This window comes from Varanus komodoensis, unplaced genomic scaffold, assembly GCF_004798865.1.
Source record: "Varanus komodoensis strain SLA01 unplaced genomic scaffold, ASM479886v1 scaffold51, whole genome shotgun sequence".
In the NCBI taxonomy this organism is placed as follows: Eukaryota; Metazoa; Chordata; class Lepidosauria; order Squamata; family Varanidae; genus Varanus; species Varanus komodoensis.
Window position 1 is genome coordinate 5197442 of NW_025336100.1, and position 25693 is coordinate 5223134.

General features: G+C 40.4%; 1 protein-coding gene across 3 annotated transcripts in view; it reads right to left on the reverse strand.

Moving 5' to 3' along the window:
* Nucleotides 1-25693, reverse strand: part of MAP3K3 (mitogen-activated protein kinase kinase kinase 3) — a 73168-nt gene that overhangs the window by 41017 nt on the left and 6458 nt on the right. For 2 of the 3 annotated variants that reach the window (XR_006416398.1, XM_044447247.1), the window contains exons 2-4: nt 20654-20775; nt 7092-7181; nt 2505-2545 (exon numbers count right to left, since the gene is read on the reverse strand). Coding sequence is in view for 2 of the 3 variants with exons in the window: in XM_044447247.1 (XP_044303182.1) it covers nt 2505-2545; nt 7092-7181; nt 20654-20775 (253 nt within the window). In the remaining variant the exon portion in view is untranslated. Of the gene's footprint in view, nt 1-2504; nt 2546-7091; nt 7182-20653; nt 20776-25693 lie in introns of those variants that run through there. The other variant, XM_044447248.1, reaches the window with a different exon arrangement.

Consider the following 25693-nt stretch of genomic DNA (forward strand, 5'->3'; position numbering starts at 1 on the left):
TTTTTTTAATCTCAAAAAATTGAGTCAGGCATGTTGTGGGAGATGGGCCTGATAACGGGCATGCTCAGGGGGGAGGCGGTTGTGATTGTCACCCAATGCGGAGTTTGCGACCCGAAGCAAAATTTTTCAGAAATTTCTGTTTGCAACCCAATTTGGTCGTGAACTGAGGCATTCATGGGCCAAGGTACCACTGTATTTGCTTGACCAGGAAGAGGTAAAAGGGGAACAAGTTGTGGGGGGTTTCAAAGCTAATTACTGCAGCACTGCAGATCCCAAAGCACTGCACTTGTGCCACATAGAACATCAACCTGTCCTAATAGGACACCTGAAGCCCGTTCTTGTCAACACTTTATTAAAAATGCAGTATCTCCTGGTTGTGGCTGCTTGTACTGGAGATTCCCTTGGTACATCATGAGGCCTTTAGTAACATTTTGCATACTTGAATTCTGAAATGAATGTTAAATTTGATTCTCACTTTTGTATTCCACTTTTACATATATTTCTAAAGAACCCATCATCATCCTACTTTAACATAGTGTAATATGAGTACACTTTGGTTTATCCTGAAAACAACTGGTCTCATGTTTACTATATTCAGTTTCATTTGGCTTATCTTCTCCATCCAAGATTGTAAGAGGCTGTTGTTGGGTTGCCATGTTATCTGAACTTTGGAAAACAACCCTATCAGGGATACAAGGAATCTAATATTGTGCCCCTGGGCATGAGCACTGGAATTCCTCTACCTTCCTGTCATGATTAGAAGCTGTTTTGAGCTAGCTACCTTTGCTTTTTCTTTTTTGGAGACTGCAAACCTGGCTAGCAAGCTCCCCATTTTGACAGCCATTGACAGCCTTTACAAAGTGTCCGAGAAGAACCTTGGAGGGGATAGTAGAACCCTTTAAAAACAATTCTGGAAAAATAGGTGCACAACTTTTTAAAAAACAAAATTAGCTGCACTTATGCAACTGTGATCTTTTGTCAAGGTGCAGCAGACACCTATCCTGGACACTGCCCAGGAAAGGCCTCAAAATGTTTCTTTTTACCTTTGGTTTCTCTCGATAGCATTTGAAGGATGAGCCCTCAAGCGTAACCAAAGGGGTAAGGGCTGCTTACACACAAAAAGAGGGTATTTGAGGATTTGCACCCCCTTTATAGCAAAAGCCTCAACTTCCTGCACCCCAGCCTAGTCCAGTTGGTGCACATTTTGTATAGCTATTAGGAGAAACCAACAGATGGAAAAAAAATAGAATCTCTCTCTTCTGAGCAAGGACCAGGGTTGCACCTTGTCAGCAAGCATCCCCTGATTTCACCCTACCTGAGGCTTCAAATATTCACAGCTGAATGTGGTGGAAGGAGGGAGGGAGGGAGGGAGTTAGTTAGTTCTGTGCAGTTTTTTTAAGGTACTGATGGCCACAGACAAACATTCCAAAGTGCCTCTTAAGCACTTCAAAGGGGCTGTTGGTGGCTGTTAAAATAGGGTATGTAAAATGAGGATTTCATTACCTCCAGTGGAAGAAAAAGAAGGGAGGGGGGAAGCTGTAGGAAACAAACAAAAAAAACTTATGATTGTGGTGGGTAGAAGGGAGAAAATTCATCCTCTCTTGGTGTCCTCTGGGATACCTGCGGGAGGATGGGGATGGGTGGGCAACTACTCCCAGTGAACCTGAACATCTATTGGACTCACAGTGAGTCATTCATAAGACAACCAATCCACAATGGCTTATTGCCAGGCTAAGTTAGTGTCATGTGCAAATGTAATAAGAGTGTTCAATGGGACTTACTCTGAATAGATATTCACTAGATTCCACTATAGATCTAGTGATACTCTGTGTTAGAAAAGGAAAAAAAAAATACACCTCAATGTTTCTTATAAATCTGTGATATTTTTGAAGAGCTGGCATGATTCGCAAGATTCCTGATACCTAGGAATCAGGGATTGTGCTGGTTCTGCCCAACCAGCTCTTTAAAGCTTCTAAAAATATTCAGAGGTTGGAAGGTGAACATTATTTTGTATGCTGGTTGCATTGCTCTGCACTCTCACTCCCCGTCATAATCCATCCGGGAGGAGAGGAAAAAGCTCATATTAGGCACCAGAAAAGAGCACAAACATGGTCCTATGGACACATGGCCCACAGGTAAAGCTCCCTTCGTAGGAGAGAAAAAGAGAAAAGGGAAGCATGCATTATTTAGTAGTTATTAGGGAGCTAAGTTGACACCTTTTATTCTGCTTCCAGGCATAGTAGATCCAGGAATTTAGAGGAATGTTGTGATAGAATTCCTTATTAGTACTAGCAAATCCCTAGATGAAAGGGAGGATACTGAATACCCCTCCTTTCCTCCCTTCTAAGATTAACTGAAGCCTTCTGGTATTTATATAAGCTTAAAATTCTTTAATTCACAAAATACAATTAACTTTTTTTTTAAAAAATCAGGCTAGCTTAGATTATATAACAAAATATCTGAAATGCAATAAAGTATGCAAAAAGAAGAAGGCAAGGACTTACCGCTTTTCCCCATTATGTTCAAACTTTATCCTGATGTCATTCTGTCAAAGAAGAAATTGTTAGCTCACCTGCTAAAGGCTCTAGCACTTTTTTTGGTCATTTTACGATAAAGTGATAGGAAATCTTAGGGATAAGATGACAGAGCAGGTACAGTATGGTAATAATACCATATACTAACTGGTGGCCTAGGTACTGCATTCAGCATATAATTGTTGGAGACTGCTCCCAGCATTTGTCTGCTCCAGCTGCCTTCACTTCCAGAAACAGATAATATATTGCCTACTCTTAGTGAGTATGGCTCGATGGAGTCACTGAATCAGTCGGCATGAGCTCAGGTGGACTCCGGGGGTTGATGGAGGGCAGGAAGGCCTGGAGGAATGTTGCCTAAGGGGTTGCGATGGGTCGGACACAACTTTGCAACTAACAATAACAAAGTGAGTATGACATCTACGTGTCAGGGATTGGTCATAGCCTTGTGTGTCGATCAACCATGACACAGCTTTTAAAAAGTATATGCTTTACCATTTCCTAAATGCAAAAACACCTAAACTTCTAACCCAAAATAGTAATTCCAATAAATGAAAAAAGAAAATGAATGCCTCCCGTCCACTTCTTTGATGAACTGTTTCTGTCAGTTTGTTTCCACTTGTAATTTCCAGTACTTTAAATAAATAACGTTAACAAGGATCTTTTTTCAAGTACTGAAAAGGCATCCTAAGTTGTCAATGAGACACTAGTAATCAAGTTTTCACATTCTTTGCCTGTGTAGAAATGAAGCCCAACACTTTGCAGAGATGCCTCAAGAAGTCCAACTTGAAGGAGAAGATGCAACCAAGATTATCAATGGGGCAGGGAATAAGGAAGAATAATGGTGCCTAGATTTGAATACTATGTTGTACCAGGCTCCAAATGGATAAGGAGGAAATGGGAATAAGAGATAAAATGATCCAAGATAAAAAAGGATGATCAACCCAGTGTAATAAAAAAGCCAGTCCCCCAAGCCCAGTGGTCCACTTGGTTTGAACTGGGAAGGTTCCTAAAACTTCTCTAAAACTTTCATATCAGCTTCCTTTCATGCTGTTGTAACTTAAGAAACTGATCCGGTACTTCCCCAAATCTCTTTATTGACTACAAAAAGATCTGCCCTATAACCTGAAGCAATGTTACTTTGTTTGTAAGTTGTGCATAATGAAATGTAAATTGACTGAAATCCCAAGTTACTGGCAAGTCTAACAGAGAGAGGCTGAATCCAACAACGTGATTCATCCATAATGCTATGTAAGTTAATATTAGTCCAACAAATCTGATCTTCATAGAATCATAGAATAGAAGAGTTGGAAGGGGCCATGAAGGCCATCGAGTCCAACCCCTTGTTCAGTGCAAGACTCCAAGTTAAACCATCCCTCTCAGATGGCTGTCCAGTTGCATCTTGAATGCCTCTAAGTGTGTGAAACCTCACAACCTGCCCAGTTAAAATGGTTCCATTGTCATATTGTTTTAACAGTCAGGAAGTCCTTTCTGATGTTCAGCCAGAACGCAGCTTCCCATAACTTGAGCCTGTTATTCCTTGTCCGACACTCTGGGATGATTGAGAAGAACTCCTCTCTTTGTGACAACCTTTCAAGTACTTGAAGAGTGCTATCAGATCTCCTCAGTCTTTGCTTCTTGAGGTTAAACATGCCCAGTTCTCTCAATCAATTCTCATAGAGTTTTGCTTCTAGTCTGTGGATCATCCTTGTTGCCCTGCTTTGAACTCTTTCCAGCTTGTCTGGATCTTTCTTAAAATGTGACACCCAGAATTGGACACAGCACTCCAGATGAGCCCTAAACAGTGCTGAGTAGAGGGGAACTAGTACTTCATGTGATTTGGAAATGAGACTTCTATTAATGCAGCCCAAAAGAGCATTTGCTCTTTTTGCAGTCACACTGTTGACTCATAGTCAGTTTGTAATCTACAACAATTCCATGATCCTTCTCACTTGCAGTATTGTTGAGCCAGGATTTCCCATCTTGTAATGATGCATTTGGTTTCTTTTTGCTAATGCAGAACTTGGCATTTGTTTAGTTATTTGTCTCATCTGAATACAATAATCTTGGGCTTTGGAGCAATATATAAATCTGCATCCATGATTCCACATTGCCAACATCCATTTTGGCCCTCCATATATTGATAGTCTGCAACTCCTATCAACCCTAGCCAATACATTCAATGCTGCGTAATGATAGAAGTTTCAGTAGAACAGTACTTGGAGGGACACATGTTCGCCATTCCTACATCAGACTATCCTTTAAACCTTTCTTTAGTGTTATTTAAGAGTTTGCACATTTCACTTCCCAAAGTAATATGGAGCAGTCAAGCATTTTTGCTCAGGTACCTTTCTTCCAGACTTTTACCCAATTTGTAAAATTTGCCTTTGAACTGATAATTACATATTTAGGCATGTTATTTCTGATCCATCCTTATTTTGTATCCTGGAATTAAATTACTGAGTGAGAAATTAAATAAATATTTAGTTTGCTGAGCAGAATCATGTAAAGTCAGCATAATTTCATCTGCATAGTAAATAATCTTGACTGAATCATGTCTAGCTTTCATACTTTTTATACTGCAATTTATCCTGATTATTATTTTTAATGATTCTATACCCAGCATAAACAAAGGAAGTAACAGAAATGATTGTCTTCTTGAAGAAACTTGTACATTTTGTACTAATTAAATTTTAGTTATGGGAAAATTGTAGATATACTGAACTCCTAAAATTCCCTTGAATAATAAAGGCTTCCAAATTCTGGAATTCTTAGTGCTATTCCATTTGATCATATGCATAATCTTTGTCTAAAAATAGCAGGAAAATTGCTTCATTGAACTGAAGCATTATTACCAATATTAATTGTTTTGCAATATTAACATATAAATAATAATTAAATAGTAAATGTTTGTTTAAATATTAAATAATCAAATATTAATTTATATACATGGGAACACTAATTGCTTTGTAATTTTTTAGTTCTACTGAAATCTGTTTGATCAATTCAATGTAAACTAGCTGTAATACACAATAGCATTAACCCTTTTTGCCAAAAGTGAGAATATTTTATTATTTGGGGCACTCCATCACTTAGGTATTTTAAAGAAATAAAGACTAAAGTTGCCAACTGTAGGCAAAACTACATGGGATGCAAAATACATCATTTGAACTGCATCTATCATTTTTAACTTTAAATTTGCAAAATGGAGGTGAGGTTAGGCCAGAGACCACTGTTTTTAGAAATACCATGGTTTCTTCTGTGTCTTCTGAGGAAGTGGGAGAAGACATATGTTGTGGCAGTTGCAGGCCCTGGAAAATTCAGAGCCTTTAGAAGCATTACTGCATCTCATGCTCCTTACTACATTAAATAGCAAAGGAATTGCACACCACTTATTTATTTAGGCTATACACACCCTTCTCCAAAGCATACTACCATGGAAATATTGCTAGTTCTCTGAAAATTGCTCAATGCCATCTTGCTCAGAAATCTCAGAGAAGAAATGTTAAGGTCTACCACCAACAGTTGTCACAAGCAAATGCTCACCAAGACCCACATCTCTTACAATGCTAAGCACAGGATTGGAAACCATGCATTTCCCTCTTTATATTTAGTTCCACCAAGAAGCAGCTCTGAAGGTCCTTTCATTGGCTCTATCTGTGTTTATCATTCATGAGCAGGCTTCCTGGAGCACACCACCTGATTGCTCCTCATTTAATACCTCCTACCAGTAGGAACCACATCAGTAAGCAGCAACCACCAGGAGAGTTTAGCAATGCTTCCAAACTATGACTCCTAGTTTTTCACTCCTCAAGCAAGTTAAGAGTCTGAAGCCAAAGTCTGAAGTTGGCTAATGATTCCTAGCTTGTTTAGGAGTACCACTAACCCCTTTCTCCCTGGTGAGTTCCTAGTTACTGAAGTTAAGAGTAATTCTCTGGAACTGTGGCATATCACTTTATGTAAACATAACCACAGGATCACACACACAGTTTCCCCTATACTGGATACAGCAGGTTGTGGTGTGGCATATAGTTTTTGTTTTGTACAGAGAACTTGAAAAGAATACTATTTTTAATTTTAAATACTCCAATTAAAAGTTAGTAATGCTTCAACTTCTATAAAATACCAAGTGCTATGTTGGCTTTTTAAATGTGGAATGTGAAGAATATTAACATCTCAATTTATAATGGACAGTACTAGAGGAGGACTGTAAGGAGATCAAACCAGTCAGTCCTAGAGGAGATCAACCCTGACTGCTCTTTAGAAGGCCAGATATTCAAGATGAAACTCAAATACTTTGGCCATCTTATGAGAAGGAAGGACTCACTGGAGAAGAGTCTAATGCTGGGAACAATTGAGGGCAAAAGAAGAAGGGGACGGTAGAGGATGAGGTGGCTAGATGGAGTCAATGACACAGTTGGTGTGAGCTTAAATGGACTCCGGGGGATGGTGGAGGACAGGAAGGCCTGGAGGAATGTTGTCCATGGGGATGCGATGGGTTGGATGCGACTTCACAACTAACAACAACAACATCTAGAGGAGGAAAACAAGTTATCTTACCTGAGCATTTTTGTCTTCTCCTGCATGAGTACACTGATTTTTTGAAGTGGGGTTGCTATGGACAGCTGAGTTGTTGACACTATGTTTTTTCTGAAAAGGGAAAATAATCATAATACTGTATTTATACAATTAAAATTGGTTTAATAAAGTTCAATAAGGTTCAACCTTCAATAATAAGGTTCCCTCCAGGTTAGAAAACAGGAAAGCAGGAAGCCAGTGTGGTGTAGTGGTTAAAAGCGTGGGACTGGGACTCAGACGATCTGGGTTCTAGCCCCCGCTCGGCCATGGAGCCAACTGGGTGACGTTGGGCCAGTCACAGACTCTCAGCCCAACCTACCTCACAGGGTTGTTGTTGTGGGGATAAGATGGAGGAGGAGAATGATGTAAGCTTCCTTGAGCCCTTTGTAGGAAAAAGGCAGGATATAAATCAAGCAAGCAAGCAAGCGGTTAACCAAGAGAAGATGAGGTAGTAGATAAAAGCTTGACCTCATATCAGAGAAACAAATGCTGCTCAAACTTTAGGCCATTATTTCAACAGAGGAAATGCCTATTTGGAAACAAAATCATTCAAGATAATACAGCTCTCTAGAAAGTTCTCTGCCAAGCTAACAGTTTATAGTTATTATCCTAATTTTATTCATAAAAGTCAACAGGAACCATACTTCTAGGAAAACTGTTTTCTTTGGAAGTACCACTGACCCATCTACCATGATAGGTAAAATTGATTAATAACTCTGTTAGCTATATCCTGGAATGTCACACTAGAAGAGTGGAATCTGACTTTGTTTCCAGCCTTTTGCCACTTCCTTCTGGGCTACAGTTACCAAAATGAAGATAAGACCTCTGCGACATAAGTAGTTCATATTGTCACCATAAGGATGCTATATTAAATGCTATATTAAAGCATTTTGAAAAATCCATTGCTAGGTCACAAATAGCAAATAGATGTAAGTGACACATATACACATTCCTTACTCCAGTGGTGAATTTCTCTAGTCTGAAAGCTTTCCCAGCATAATGGCTGGATTTTTTTTAAATGTAATGCAATCTTACTGGAGTAAGGTCCCATCTACATATGAGGTTAGACATCACTTATTTAATACAGGTCACTGTGGGTTTTAAATGTTGCTTAGACCACATCCCATCCTAATTTTCTCATGAAATTGCTGTCTTAAGTGCAGCCTCTTAGTCCTCCTTGAGCCCTCACAAGTTTCCAGACATCACTGAAATATACAAAAGAAATTGCCTACTTCATATTTTTCCTTATTTAGGTTCTCAGTTAATATCTGTACCTCTTTTGAGTTAAACATTTTGTTATCTTTTTGAGCTAAAAATTAAGGAGCCTATTAGTTCATCCTTGCAGTCTGTGCATCAATTTACTTCCTGTTCCCAATCTTTCCTTTGTATTTAGAATCAGAAATAATTTCATTTAATTAGTGTCACAGATTCTACTTAGAAGCACTCCAGTTGGTATCACCTACTTGTTATGAACCAACAAGTCGCTTTGACTGTCAATATGAACAGATTGCCACTGACATCCCCCACTGATAGGACTTCAAGACTTCTGATGTTGAGACTACTCTCCCTGCCCCTCAAGTCTGAAACTTGAACATACTCAGCTGAAAGAATGATTCTCTGTCCACAGCATCACGGTGGTTGACATGTTCCTAGGTAGTCTGATTTTCCATCCAGATCAGGATGTTGCTGAACAGTTTTAGTATAAGCCTTACCTTTGCCACCATTTTGTTCACACATTCCTTTTCAGTAGAACTATTTTTAGTGATATACTAATTGTAGATAATTTGAGTAATTGAATCACTTGGTTTCCTGAAGTGACAATTTTGAGAGGTATTTTGCAGATAACATTATTCTCATGCTTTTGGACCCTGACTTCACCATGTCCAGATACTTCTCTTCGCAGGAATTGCTGAAAGATTTTTATTTGCTTACAGAGTACTTTTTGCTCAAGCTACTTTCAAGTTAGTCAGCAAAACATGGTGACCTGTCTTATTATAATTAATGCTTTTCTCAGGGATGGGTTGGTGCCATCTAGTTTAAAAGGGGCAATAGTGAGACATCTATTGAAGAAGCCTTCCCTTCCTATGATTTGTGAGGTTATGTCACTTATCTCATTTCTAACTAAGCTAGCCAAGCAACAGTAAATACTCTGGGACTAAACATAATCTAAATCTATTTCCATTTTACTTCATTGTGAGTTTCAGTACTCTTGCTCTAATAACTATCACTGGGAGAAAGACAGTGGTGGACATGATGCTGCTGACTCTCCTGTAGCTTTTACTAGCTTTTGATAACTTGGAACACAATACTCCTAGAGCTACTGACAGATAAGGTGCTACTGCATTCTGGTGGTTTTGCTCAAATATTGCTGGAAGATTCCATAAAGTAGTATGAGAAGATAATAATTCCACTTTTATAGGAGTTCAACTGGAAGGTCCCTCAGAGATTCATATTGCCAGGCAAGTTTAGCAAGAAATGTGAACTGACCTGTAGTCAGTGTTCACATATCTGTTTTTCATCAGAGTCAAGTATTCCAGTTCTTGTGCTGTACGTCCACCTTGGGTGCACGCACGGGCCCGTTGCGGCCTTGCTGTGCGCACACGCACACGCACCCGCCATCGCCTCACCAGCCTGTGCCCGCAGCCACCCCCACCTCACTGGTCTGTGTCCACCACTGCCTTTCAACTGGCCCCCTGTTGAAAATGTTTGAGGACCCGTGCTCTAAGGCATATCTCTATCATCTCTCATCTATTCTTTATCATTGCTTACATGGGGAGCCCTTGAGGCTATTTAAAAACAGCAATTTCTTCAAAATGCAGCAGACATTAATTCCCAGCATTAGCCATGTTGTGAGTTATTCTTTATAAACTTCAATGCTTGTCAATTTATTTCTGGTCCGAATTAAAGCTGGTGGTGCTTACCTGTAAAACCCTGGAAGATTTGTGCCCAAACTATTTGAGGAGAATGACTTCTTCCTCTCTAAAGTAAGGTACTGAAAATCTTATGGCAGTCCCGCTATCTACTAGACCAGTAGTGTTTCAGTAGGACTATCTTAAGTTTTGGAAGTGGGTCCCTGCTGCAATGTGAAATATCCAACAGTTTGTTGTAAGAAGGAGGTTAAGATGGTTTTATTTCTTTAGGAAGGGTTTTGATAGTCTGACTTTATGATCTGTATTTGTTTATAGGTCTTATTCCTCCGTTTTCCTCATTGCTCAATCTATTGTCATATATTACTGACAATATATGTATTTTACCTGCACTGATAATTTTGATAAAAAGCAGAGCTACAAATTATATACTTAAATATAATAAATATGCCTGATATTATTGAGCATCAGCTTTACAGCAGGGTGTGATGATTGTGGTAAAATCTTTGCTTGTCCCCTCATCCTTCAACTTAATGCTGCAAATAGAATTTGAGAAGTTGTAAAATCTTGATACATTCAATAAACATGTTTCCTTAATTCATTACTATCCCCATGTTTTCCCAAACTTGTAGCATAAGCAGATATCACTGTTAAACAACTTCCAATCTCTTTCCTTTTAGTCCAATGTTATTTTGTCTCCTATATGGAATAAAGTTGTCTCACTGGTATATAGCATCCTTTCTTGGAACTTGCCCCATTCTTTATATTATGAGATTGTATTCTTAAAATTCAATGCTAAATCTTTCTCCCCATTTCTTTAGAGATGGAACCAACATGTCTGCAGCCATCCATTCATTCTGAAGATGCTACAAATGCTATAAATTCATCTACCTTACCTAACAATAAAAACAAAGTAATTTATACCTGCTATTTTTTCCAATATTGATAATTATATGAATCCCAAAAAGTTCACCATACACTACCTTGAAGAAATATTCACCCAGCAATTCCAAGATCCTTCTCACTTGCATGACTGTTGAGCCAAGCATTCTCCATCTTATTTATTTTTAAAAATTTCTTATATATCATCTAATTATTGTAAAATCTTAGGCCAGTTTACATAAAAAGACAAAAAATATAAATATATAGTGGTGCCTTGTACTTAGAATCATCCAGAGTTCGAATGTTAGAGTCAAGATAAAATTGCTTCAAAGTTCGAACGCTGCTTCTAAGTTCAAACTGCAGGCACAGTGAAAAAAATGTGGTTGCTGTGTAAATGTCATGGGTTGTGTGCCCAAGTCGTCTCTCACTGAGAAAGGATCTCTTGAGTCTGTGTCTTTTCACTGCATGCCTTTTTGATCCCTTTCAGTGCCTGTTCAATCGTTCTCACTGCCTTTTCGGTGGGTGCCTTTTAACTGCCTGCCTTCACAATGCTTAGTTCCTTTTAACTGCCCACCTTCTCAATCCTTCTCAGTGCCTTTTAGCTGCCCACCTTCTCGATCCTTCTCAGTGACTTCTTGATCCTTTTTAGTGCCTTTTAACTGCATGCCTTTTCAATGCATAGTTACATTTTATTAATTGTTTTCAAGCTTTAATTAATGCATTTGGCATTTGCTTTATTTTTACCTTAAATTATGTGTATCTGCTGTTTAAGTTTATTAAGGTTGGTATTGTTCAGGATCTGGGAATGGATGAACTCATTTTCCATTATTTCTAATGGGGAACATTGCTTTAGACTTCACATGAATCAGAGTTCAAATGACCTCCTGAAATGAATTAAGTTTGAACTACGAGGCATCACTATATATTAAAACTATTATTATAACTATAAAATAGTTAAAAACTCCTTTGTGCCCATACTTGCTACAATTAATTACAATACCTTGTAACACATTTGGGTTTTTTTCATTTTGCAGAACCTGGCATTTGCTCCCATTGAATCCCATTCTGTTGTTTTCAGACCAGCACTCCAACCTATCAAGTTCACCTTGAAACTGCTTTCTGTTTTCCAGGATATTAGCTATCCCAGTTTTGTGTCATCTGTAAATATAAGCCTTCCCTGAACTTCCTCATACAAATCATTAATAAAAAGGGTGAAGAGCACTGGGCCCAGGAATGAACCCCACTTGCTTCTCAAACCTGCCCCCAGTTTGAGAAGGTACTATTCATGAGCACACTTTCAGTTGGATTCTGTAGCCAACTGTGGATCCACCTGATAGTTGTTACATCTAGCCTTCTTTTAGCAAGTTTGCTAATCAGGATATCATGGTATGCTTTGTCAAAAGTTTTGCTGAAGTCAAGATAGATTATGTCCACAACATGCCCACAGTCTGTCAGGGAGGTCACCCAATCAAAAAATGAAATCAGATTAGTATGGCATACAGTTTTTCCACAAATTATCTCTCTCCTTAGTTCCTTTGTTCTGATTCTTCCATTTTCTTTCAAATATGCTTTAAAAGTATCCCATAATAATGTTGGCTTTGCTTCATCAGTATAATTCATTTCATAAAATAATTTAATACACTTTTTAAATCTTCCAGTAACTGTTGAGTTCATGTGCCTTTGCCCCCAGATCCTGGATTCGAGTCAATTGAATATTTCTTTGAAAAGAAACATAAACTGTAGTTTTAGGATGTAGAAACTTCCATCCATTCTTCCACCTTCTTTTTTCAGCAATCTCCCAATTATTATCCCTTCAGTATTTTTTAAAGCTTTGAATATTGTTTCAGTTTTTATATTAAAAATTATTCTTTCCCATGCAAATTGCCTAACCTTAACCAATAGTTCTTGCATAAATTCAGCTTGAGCTATATTAGGTCATAGTAAGATCCAACAGTTAATAGTCTGAGTTACCCGCCCCCCCACCACCTCAGTTTTGATATTGTATTGTTCTGCTAAGGAGGGATGAGACATTGTACCTGTTTTCCGATGGGTCTCCTGTAGCAATAACACATCAACACTCAATTTATGTACAATTAGCTGGAGATCCATGACTATTACTATAAAAAGAGATTATGTTTGCATTACTTAACAGATCCCCCATTAGGTTTACAATTCATATTTTAGTCATCTCAGGCCATAGTTATTCAAATATGAGTTACTAAGAAATGATAAGCGACTGTATTGCAGTCATGGAAAAAACAAAACTTGTCTGCAAGCTCATCCTCTCCCCTACCTCTCTCTCCTTGGTTCTCCTCTCCTTCCTTGCCCAGCATCTGGAAACAAGACCAACATGCCTCTAGCTTTCTACAAAAAATGTTGTCCTGTTGTAGACTCCAATGAGAGGCTAAGAGCATTTGCTCCTCCTAGTTCTTCTGCCCCATACAACTTTTGAAGTATTTCCCAATTAAAAAAACATAAGTCAACTTAATTATTAATAAGACTTCCCAATTAAGTTCACGGTCCTGAGCAAAAATATAATTACTCAAGTCTAATCACTCATCCCTTCCTATAGACCATCACTGTGTCTTCCATATTTCCTTATCCCTCCTTTCTTCTTTCATTTTGCTTTTTCATCTCATAAAGCTTCTCTTTCTGCTATGTCATCTTTGGATCAGGCTCAGGCACATAATTGTCAACTCTTTGCAGCAGTCTTTCATTGCTCTGTAGTAATTGTTATTTTTCAGTTAAGCCAAACAATAAAATTAAAGGAGAATCTATACACACATCTAATTGCCTGATTTTCAAGAGCTTCTCTATATAACTATTGTTAATGTCTTCTGATAGGGTTGTTCCTAGGAAGCTTCTACCTTATCGCCTTCATAACAGCAGATTTTCTACATTACCCAATGCATGGCATGCTGTTAATATCATGTTGTATTGTGAAAAACCAATCAATAATAGCTTCAAACGGCCCTCATGTTGGAAGGTGAACCTCCACCCCAGTCCTAGATCCCTTACAGATTGAGAGGTTTTCCTCTAGAATTGCTCTGGATTAAACTCCATCCATCTTGCCTCCGATCCTAAAAAGTTTCCCAGTCCCTATGGAGAAAAAACAGTCAGACAATGTGATGCTACCACTTGTCTTCTCTGTGCCCACACATGCCAACTTCCTGCATTACTTTTCAAAGAAATAGTCAATTCAGTCAGAAGGTCATGGTCTTATGGTTTGTGAGTCCAGAGCTTGAGTCAGTCAAAGGTTTCCAAAAGAATATCCAGGATACTAAACAAAAAGTCTAGGAATCCAATTAGTCTTTGCTGTTGTTAGTCGCAAAGTCGTGTCCGACCCATCGTGACCCCATGGACAACATTCCTCCAGGCCTTCCTGTCTTCCACCATCTCCTAGAGTCCACTTAAGCTCACACCAACTGCTTCAGTGACTCCATCTAGCCACCTCATTCTCTGCCATCCCCTTCTTCTTTTGCCATCTATTGTTCCCAGCATTAGGCTCTTCTCCAGGGAGTCCTTCCTTCTCATTAGGTGGTCAAAGTATTTGAGTTTTATCTTCAGGATCTGGTCTTCTAAAGAGCAGACAGGGTTGATCTCCTGTAGGACTGACCGGTTTGATCGCCTTGCAGTCCAAGGGACTCGTAGGAGTCTTCTCCAGCACCACAATTCAAAGGCCTCAATTCTTTGGCAGTCAGCCTTCCTTATGGTCCAAATTTCATAGCCATACATTGCAACTGGGAAAACCATAGCCTTGACTGTACGCACTTTTGTTGGCAGCATGATGTCTCTGCTTTTTAGTATGCTGTCTAGATTTGCCATAGCTTTCCTCCCCAGAAGCATCTTTTAATTTCTTGGCTACAGTCCCTGTCTGCAGTGATCTTGGAGCCTAGGAAAATAAAATCTGTCACTACCTCCATTTCTTCCCCATCTATTTGCCAGGAAGTGAGAGGACTGGATGCCAACAAATCAATAGCAATACCTGTTGTTTGCCATGAAGAGCAGGCTCTAGCTGACCTAATTATAGCCAGCTGTAAATTAGTAAAGCTGGCTAATTAGGTCAATGTGTTGTTTTATGGGAGGCTCCATGTTCAACCCGCTGCATGAACTTCTGCTGGATTCATGAACTCCTCCTTTCTATGGGGTGAATTTCCTCTGATACTAGCTCCTGCTCTTGAGGAATTCCAGGGCCAGCCGCAAAGGTCCTGGCTGATCCTCAGCTGTAGTTTCAACCCCTGCTGGGGCTGGGGTCCACTGTGCTGGCTATCTTCAACTGAAGAATCCTCCTCCAAGTAGGACATGACATGACTTCTCTCTCCATGACTGCCTCCTCCACAGTCTAAGGGCCCTGGTTTCCTGGGGTATTGTTGATTAAAGTGGCAGATTAGTTGAGGAACATGTACAGAGGAGGTGTCTTCCTAAGACTGCTTATCTGGACCATATTCCATCCAATGTACAAGATATTGAAGGTAGCCCAAGTTGTCAGAAGTCATATTCTTTCTCCCCATTTACTAATACTGGAGGAGGTGGAGCTGCAGGAACACAGTCTAAGTGGTAAGTTTTTCAGGAACCAGAAGGGAATGGTGAAACACTAGATGAACCTGAAGGGTGGCAAACTACTCTAAGCAGGAAGCCACTGTGTTGATCTGTGCTGTGACAGAGCAGGATCCAATGAACCAGACATCTAGCTTTCTCCTGGGTAGTTTGATGGGCAGGTGGCAGGTGGAGAGCCAGATGTAGTCACTCACCTTAAGGGTCTGGCTTGCCTCTTGTCATCTGCAAAATGTTTGTAAGCCTGTTTTGCAAACTCTAGTCATTCCTTCAAGAGGATATGAGTAGCCCAAAATTCTTGTAACTGGTCAGTGGCCAAGATATAACATGGCTGGGCTATGGCAGGAAATAAACTAAGAAATTCCATAAGGCTGCAAGTTCTGCTTCTGAGTAACTTTGGCCAGACAGGATAGGTGCAGTCGATCTGCTTCTTTTTAATCAATCACATCCTGGAAGACTTGACACTTGCTGGGTAGGAGGCTAGCAGGTGCGGACTGTCCTAGGTGTACTGCTGTATAGCCATACTTGCAAGCTCAGCCCAACAATTTTCCTAGTGATATTCTGAAGTGAAAAGCAATTCCCTTCTGGACCCAGAAATCCATGGATCATGAAGTGTGAGCCAAGACTTTCCAAGAAGCAGAGGAAAACAGGGTACTTAGCCAGACAGAATTGGAGTTGTTCCCTATGGCCCTGAATCTCTATGGTCAAAGGGATAGTCTCATGTGTGACCGGACCAGAACACAGCATTCTTCCATCTATGGTCTCCCCTGGACATGGTATATCTAACAAACGTCTGGGGATTTGGTGATAGAAGACAAACTCTGTATCTACAAAACTGCTCTAGGCTCTGGAATCTATTATGGCCTCTACCTGCAGAGTATGGTTACAAGGATCTTTTACAGTGGCTACCACCCTCAAGGGTTGCAGAATATCTCACTGAGCTCTTTGGAAGAATCAGTTGCTGCTACCCAGACTATGGAACCCACCTAGGCCTGGATTTGGTTGTTTTTCCAGTAAGGTGAGTCTTACCCTGTCATACCACAGTACAAGCAGAGCCCCTGTCACTGACATTGCTTTCTTTCTTCAGGAGTCTGGTAGGGTTGGGTTCCGCAAAATTGTATGGGTTCTCCTGGTAAGATGGATGGCTGAAACTTAAGATACTTTTAATGGGGCTATTAAGTTCCTCCTCTTGTATTTCTGTGCAGATATATGTTCCTCTTATGTATAGTGCAACTCCACATCCCTTTTTGTCCTGTTTTTCTTGAACAGCTTATATCCATCAATTGTAGAGTTCCAGTCATGTGGGTCATCCCACCAAGTTTCAGTTATTCCTATAAGAGCATAATTGCCCTTGTGTACTATGAGCACAAGTTTGTGTTGTTTGTTTCCTTTACTCTGGGCATTAGCATACCAATATCAAAGTTCATTATTCTTGTGCTCTGGTTTTCTTCCTACATTTTTTGGGAGACTGATGTTAGGCCCTGCTTGAGGTGTTTTCTCTGTCGAAATGCATAAGTCTTTGTGAGGTGATGGTATACCATACTGCACGTTTCCATCTCCCCTATGCTTCAGTTTAAAGCTGTTTCGATGAATTTTTTCATGTAGTGGCCAAACACATGTTTTCTGTTCTTTGAGAAGTGCAGCCCATCCTTTGCCAACAGTCCTTCCACAAACCTCAGCTTGTTGGTCTCAGAATCCAAATCTCTCTTTACATCATAGTCAGTCATTCAAGGATTTTTCTTTCCCTATCAGTTCCTCTTCCATGTACTGATAGGACTGGGGAGAATATCTGGGCCTCAAGGTTTCTGATTTTCCTCTGTAGAATTACTAAGTCTGATGTTATTTCATCAAAGCTTCTCCTGGCACTGTTAGTTCCCACATGGATGAGAAGGAAGGGGTATTTCTCAGTGGGTTGTATGAGATGTGTGAATCCATTAGTTATATCATTAACCTTGGCTCCAGGAAGACAGCATACTTGGCTGCCCCCCGGTCATTATGACATACATATTTTTTCATATCACACAACAGGGAATCTTCCACAACTATCACGCTTCCACTTTTGTTGTTGCAAACTTGGGTATCTTTTTCCTTACCTGATTGACCTTTTCTCTCTTTTTCAGAGTTACTCAGTGTGACAGGTAATTCTGCTGGTCTTGGGAGATCTCAACATCCATGCCAAGGGTGTACTCTCTAGGGTAGCTCAGGATTTCATGGACTCCATGACAACCATGGGACTGTCTCAACATGTTATTGGCCTAACACATGTAGCAGGGCACATGCTAGATTTGGTTTTTTTGGCTTCATGATCTGAAGGTTGGGGACTTTAAACTGATCCCCTTGTCTGCTAAGATTTAGACTGACAGTGATTTTTCCCCTCTACATGGGTGAGGGGACCCATTCAGATGGTTCGCCCCCAAAAGCTGATGAATCCAGATGGTTTCCAGAGAGCTCAGATCGATCTCTGGAATACAGAGACCCAGGCAGTTGACATGATAGCACCCTCTCTGTAGTACAGTGATATCAGGAGATGACTGGAGCCAGTGTGGTGTAGTGGTTAAGAGCATGGGACTGGGACTCAGAGGATCTGGGTTCGAGTCCCCACTCGGCCATGGAGCCAACTGGGTGACTTTAGGCCAGTCACAGTCTCTCAGCCCAACCTACCTCACAGGGTTGTTGTTGTGGGGATAAGATGGAGGAGGAGAGATAATGTAAGCTGCCTTGAGCCCTTTGTAGGAAAAAGGCAGGATATAAATCGAAAAAATAAAATAAAATAAAAACTCCTAGAGAATACAATTGAGCCCTGCTATGTGCTTACAGTAGAATAAATTTGGAGGCAGTGATAAGTAAAGAAGCAATATCTGACTGCCTCCTTTCAATCTTCTCTGTGCTGCCCAGCAAACTTTCTAAGATTGTCCAGGGACTATGACATGCTGGCTCTGAGATCTTGGAGCCATTTGAGGTCTGTTGTAATATGTTCACTAGGTACTTCCAGGACAAAATCTCTTGTATCTGCCAGGACTTAGACTCTAATGTTATAACTAAGGAATCAGATGAGATATAGCAATCTGGCCTAGTTATGTTGAATGAGTTTTGGTTAGGATGGTTTGAGAATGTCAACTGTTTTAAATTTGGTTTTAAATTTTGTATTGTAAACTTTTTATGATTTTTTTTCTTATGTTTTAGTATATTTCTACTAGGGCAGGTTCAAGAAGCAGGCTGGGGTCTTGGTTCTGCAACTTGTCCATGCCCCACCCCCACAAAATATCAGGATGATACACCAGTCCATACCTGAGATTGTATGTGGGGCCTTCATGATAGAACCCCCTTGGATCAAAGAAGCCCTGGTATGATTCCAGTACCAACGGTACCAACTGTCTGTCCCATTCTGAGATTGAAAAGCAAGAATGTTCCCTGCAGTCCTCAGTACCAAACAGCTCTTGTGAAGCTGTAGCTGGAGATGGTACCATGGGCACTTTTGAAATCATGGCCAACAGGAAGGATTGACACAGGGGAGTGTCCCTGATTTCCAACACTGACGCCAAAGCAGCTCCAGGTTCTGATAAAGGTACAGACTTTGGTATAGGAGCAGTAACATTCAGGGGCAGCACCAAGGTGACTGGTACCAGTTGTGAATTCATCTGGTGCCATTTGGAATTTGGGACCAAAAGTTCTTTAGACTATGCTTCTTTGGCCCATTTAGCCAGTTTCTTGGCCTTTTTAGCTTCACTGCCTTGCCTGGAGTTGGGGGTGGTGAAGGTGCCTCAGCAAAAGTGCAGAAGGTACAGTGGCTGTGGGAGGCAGCACAGACCTCACAGACAAGATAGAGGCCATCACAGACATATGAGAAGAGTCAGGCAAGCCTGAGGTATCAACTGAGTGGAGGGCCTTATTCCATACAGACACCATGGCCCTTTTTTAATGAGCTTGTTTCGTAAATGCCTGGCAACGTGGACAATGACCCACAACATGCCTTCACCCAAGCACAAAAGGCACAATGAATGTCCATCAGCTGGAGGAAGCCTAGTGCTGAAGCAAATACTTTAATCGAACAATGCCTTTGATGCCATTGGGAAAAGGCAGAGAAAAAGGTAACTGGAAGAGAAAAGAAGAAAACTTGGAGAGAATGGTATATAAAGGAAAAAATGAAAAGGGTTTCTTTTTGTGTGTGTTTTTTGAAGGGAGGCAAGACAGTTAAGGAAAAAATGGTGTGCAAGGGATCCAAAAAAGAGTGGGGGACAAGAGAAGGACATTCAGAATATTGCAAAGCGAGAAAGAATAGAAGAAAAATGTTCTGAGGAGAAAGAACAGTGAGAGAACTTCCCGAGAGACTGAAGAAAGTCAAAAAAGAACTGAGGGAAATGGCAGGAGCCCCTCCCCTTCTATGTGGTCCTGGTGGGGGAGGGCTTCTTGCCAAAACACTCTTAGCTATTGGATCTTCCTGGTAGCAGGCTCCACGCAGGTGCAGAGCCCACATGTGTGATGCACACAGACCAAGAAGAAAAACTAAGTGGTGCAATTGGGTTACACTTTGCTTAGCAGGGTATGTTCTGAGTGAGAATGCTGCTGATACTTGTGGCTGCCTCTGCCACAGGAGAAATATGAGTGGCAGAGGAGCAGCAAAAAGCTTACACATGTCCCTTTCTCTTGCACCCGTGTTATCTGTATCTGCTGTCCTCTTTTCACTAGAAGCTCTAAAGCTAGGGAGAAGTGGTAAAAATAAGATAAACATATATTTAAGAAGAAAGACCCCAGAAAGGTAACAGGAACTGTAAAGAACCTTTGTTTTCAGATTGAAGACAGAACCAGAAAAAAATGGTCTCCTTCTTAGAAGTGGCATCCACCTGTTTTGCAATTGGCTTAGCTAAAGCATGAGATGGCTCCTAGCTGCCTCATCTCCTACTTACTTACCAAGGGCAGTAGGGTGGGCAGGGGCAGGTGGGGGGGGGGGAGAATATCTATGCATACCATGTAAGATGGGCAGCAGAAATAATTTCATTTTATAACCCTGAATGCCTAGATTCAGAGATATACCAAAGGAGAGACATGAAAATCCAGGACAAACATTCTGATTTCTAGATAGTAAGACCATCCACAGAAAGCCAATGTGTGATATCATCCTCTAACTTTTTTTGTTTTTTTAGCACAGTAAAACAAAGGGAGACAATGGCCAGTGGAGACTATTTTCTACAAGGTAATGTGAAATCCATATGACTCAGCACAGTAATAAAAGCCATATACTACCTGTCTGTGGGAATGTGAAGTGTCTTTGTTCTTCATGCTATCAAAACCAGATTTTCTTGGACACCTGCTCATCTGGAGTGCAACCAAGTCCTTCATGATAGAATTCAAAGCCTCCTGTTCATCTGCAACAAAAAGATGAGAAACTACTGCAAGTGGCCAACTTTTCTTAGAATGGAAGAGGTCTTGCAATACTTTTGTTGTACTCTCTGTCTCACACACATGCAAACATAACAAACTACACACTGATCTTCCAATATCTAGATCTACAAGATAGGTAGTCTAACCCAATATTGCCCAACATCATTTAGGCAATTTTCAGCTTCCTTCATTTTTGCTACTCTTATGACTATCTAGGCCACTACTAAAATCCTACTGCTTCTTCCTCTTCAGTACTGTCAAGATCTGCCTGTTTCTATCTGCAACTACTGAAAAAAATAATCTATACTTGGGTGTCCTTAAAAAGTCTTCCCACTCTTTGCAGTCCCTCACCATTTTGATGATTTATGTTAAACTGAACTTGCTACCCAGGATCGCTATTGCTTCTATCTTCCCCCCTTTTTCAATTTCATTTTTATACCACCCAATAGCAGAGGCTCTCTAGGCAGGTTAAAAGGTTCTCTCTCAACAATGCAAAGATATATACCTCAGCATCTTTTAGCTACTTCTCTAGAAATTTTAGACACATTTTCCTTAATTTATCATACAAAGCAAGCAGAAGTCTCACAATTATTTGAAACAAAGGAGAAGTGGGCCCTCTCTGCTCCATGGCACTGCCTAATCCAAACCCTGAGAGTTGAGCACCCTCCACACAGTCCCCACTTCCAAAGACCCCCTGACCTAACACATCCTTCCAATGGTGGGGGGAAGCACTACAATAGATAACCCCCTTGTTATCTCCATCAGAGATCATTGTATCCTCTAACATTCTGATCCTTATACTTGGAATTGGTGCCTACTTCTTTATGTATTAAGGCAATCCCCTTTTCTGGTAATACCTTTCCCTTAATAACATCTCCTTCTCTAAGCCTTAAAGTATGTTACTGTGTTTCTCTTAATCAAGCCCTATCTTCCATTCACTTCATGGAGCCTTTAAACCCTGTGGAACAGGGACAGGGTCATATCTTGATTCTGTGCAGCATTTAGGAAATACATGATCACAGACAGTAGACACTAGTCTGAGCCCTTACTTGAGCTAGATACCCAGACTCCAAATGTTTTGGTAGCCTTCTTAAACAACTGTGTATATTGCTTTGCTAGTAAGCAAAAATTCTGCAAAATACTCATTTAATAGCCTGGTGACATTTCATAGGTTACACCGTAAAAGAGGCAGTGCAGGGTGTCTCATGTATTCAAATTATCCCTCTTAACAAGAATGACACAGAAAATTTAGATCAATTCACTGGGAATAAACCCCACTGGACTTAATGGGACTTATTTGGAGTAGAAATATATCGGACTGTGCTACTAGAATAGTTATTAAAGTAGTTGTCCACTAACAAAGAAGACTGTTTCTTGTTTTGACAAATATCACTGCTTAGCTGACACAATGCACACAACTACTGTGTTGGGTGTACATTAAGTTTTACTTAGGCAAAAATGTATTTGGGAAGCTAGAACGTTTATGGCAAGGAGCAGGTCCATGTTCAGCTTTCTTTTTTAAAGTCATTCCAATCAGCAAGATCAATGAGACAATGGGGGATGGGAAGGTCTGCCACTTTATTTTGCATGTTTCTATTATTTATTTCAGCTACTTTTTATACAGCTTTTTTGGCCTGCATTTATTTGTTTTTTATTTGTTATTTGCCACCCTGGATTTTTTTTCTAAAAGAAAATAGAAATTAAATAGAAATAATTTTACAGAAATTGCTTTTAAGTTTTCCAGTGATCTATTTCAGTTAATAAGCCCATTCTCGCTCCTCCTTTCCATACAGTAGTTATAGAAGACCTCTTCATATATTAGAAAGCAAGTTAAACAGAAGGCATTTTGCTCTTTCACTTTTTGAACATCTGGAAGTCACTCTGGATTTCAGTCCCCATAAAACATCTTCAGGTCTAACTTGTGTAGCAAAAGATGATTTTAATCAGTTGATATTTTAGGTTTCATCATTTTCCTTCTCACACTGGTTATCAGTTTCACATCCAATAAAATAGGATCCACTCCCTAAAATTTTATGCTTTGGTGCATCCTAGCTTGTTAGGTGATCTCTTAAGATTGTCAAGTATTGTTTCACCTTGTTCATTATGCTGTGCATTTTGAAATCTCCATTCCATATTCTGGCCACCGCTGCCAGGATTGGTGAAATTCATAAAAGGACAATGTTGGCAGACAGTGAAAAACAAACCTCAAACATGACAAGCAACTGTTATTTTTGGTAGAAATCCTGAGTTTCTTATGATATATAGTTCTGTTTCAAGACATCTGATTTGTTCATTTTTAAACTGAGAATGTGAGACACTGCTCAAATATGAAAAAAATACCTTTTCACATACTTAAACCCATCATGTGAAACTATAGAAACTGCTGGGAACACGGGATGTATCCCATAATTTATTGCTTGTCTTTTGTCCAAGGAGCTTAAGATAGTATATATGGCTCATGTCATATAATTTTATCCTCGCTATGAACCTGTGAGGTAGGTTAGGCTGAATTTGTGCAACTGATGCATTATTCATTGAGCATTATGGATAAGTTGCCAGTTGAAGTTGAGCTTTCCCCAATCCTAGTTCAGCATTTTAACTGCTGCACCAAACTAGGTCTCCAACAGCACTGTGAAAAAGCAGTTAGGATTGTTAAGAGTTCTTGTGCCAATGCATCATCTTAAATTGTTACACTGCACTGGGAAAACTGTAGAAGTCCTTACATAGAGCAGAAGTGAGCAAGTGAAGCAAAGTTAAGGACAAGGGGAAGCTAATTTTCAAGATGATCTCATCAACAGTATCAAGTTCCCCACTCCTGTACAAATACAAACATCACAATAAAGTGCAAAAAGTAGTTAACAAAAATATGAGTTCTGAGGACCACACACCAAAGTATGCTAATCAGCTTACTCCAGTGCAAGTGCTAATATAGAAACAGCCATCTGCTGTTTGCAGACTCCTATACTGCCAACTGTCAAATGTTTTAAAGGCTATTATCATAAATTCACTTTGCATAAAGGAGAGGTTAAAAGCCAAAATGTTTAATCTACAATTAGTTACACAACTACTTTGCTGTTTGATGTCCTAATGGTGTTATCTTGTGTGGCTTAAATTCTTTTCTTACACAGGAGACTGAGTCTATCAAATCAGGGAACAAGATTTTCTCAAGAAGAAGGGAGCTGTCCAACAAAACATAGGGAACAAAGCTAGATGGGCTTTGCATCAACAATAGCTATTCACCAACTGAAGAGCTTTATATAACTGCTCTAGCCCTTCTTGAATCATCATCAGGATCCTGTTCTAAAACACGTGTACTAATTCTGGCTATTTACTCCTGCAGAGGACTCAGAGAAGGACGGTTCACACTGCCAAAAATGTCTAGCCTCCTGCATTTGCTTTGTTCTGCTGCTGCTTTTCATCCTGGGGATGATTTTGGAAAAAGAGAGTGTGCTTTGCCCCCTCAATATACTCCCTGGGCACCTTCTTAAGTGGTAATCTCAGGTGATTTGTCCATCTCCACTGACTCCCCTTGAGGCCCAGACATGCAAAGGCCAAGTATAGGAGACTCTACTATGAAAGAGATCTTATTTGGTACATCTATACAGAAAAGCAATATACAAATTAATAAAATATACAATACCTATTTTAAAAGTGACAACAAAATGTATGATTCAAATCCTACAAAAAAGTTAGACTTCTATTCTCACTTAAATATGGCAAGCTTAAGAACTAGTCACCCCATGTTCGGGTACTAACAGAACCACAGCATATATTCCAGGTAATAACTTAGTAAGATATGGATTTAATACAAGACAATATTTGTGTATCTGAAAATTAGTAAGCTTTTCATGAAATCTATGAGAGATCTGAAAATTAGTAAGCTTTTCATGAAATCTATGAGATAATTCCACCAATGCATAAAATAATCCCATGGGACAAGATCAAACAGGATTTTCTACTTTGCAGGGCAAGCGTTAATTTTAATGCCATGGAGTACCACAGGGCTTCATTCTATCCCCTTTGCTATTTAACATCTATATGAAACCACTGGGAGAGGTCATCAGGAGGTGTGGGCTGCGGAATCATCAATACGCTGATGATACCCAGCTCTACCTCTCGTTTTCCACTAATCCAGGTGAGGCAGTGGCTGTGCTGAACTGGTGCTTGGCCGAGGTAATGGAATGGATGAGGGCCAAAAAACTGAAACAAAATCCAGACAAGACGGAGGTCCTGTTGGTTGGCGGATCGGGCTTCGGAGAGGGTGGATTTGACCTGGTCCTGAATGGTGCAACACTCCCTCTTAGGGACAAGGTCCACAGCTTAGGAGTACTCCTCGACCCAGAGCTTTCTTTGGAAGCTCAGGTGACAGTGGTGGCGAGGAGCGCCTTCCTTCAGCTTTGGCTGATTAATCAGCTACGCCCCTACCTGGAGTACGACTGCCTGGCGACGGTGACACACGCGCTGGTGACTTCCTGCCTAGACTTCTGTAACGCGCTTTATGTGGGGCTTCCCCTGAAGACGGTCCGAACACTTCAATTGGTGCAAAATAGAGTTGCCAGATTGCTGACGGGGACAAGGCGTTGTGCTCACATGACTCCAGTCCTCCGTCAGCTTCACTGGCTTCCCATTGAAGCCCGGGCCCAATTCAAGGTGTTGGTTATGACCTATAAGGCCCTAAACAGCTTGGGTCCTGGCTACCTGAACGAGCGCTTATGTCCGTATATGCCCGACCACCCCTTGAGATCTGCGGGAGAGTCCCTTCTCCGGGAACCCTCCATGAAAGAAATTAGGAGAGTAAGTACTCGGAGGAGGGCTTTCTTTGCGGTGGCACCCAACCTATGGAATTCACTCCCCAAAGAGGTCCGCCTGGCACCGTCGTTACTGGTTTTTCGGCGCCAGGTA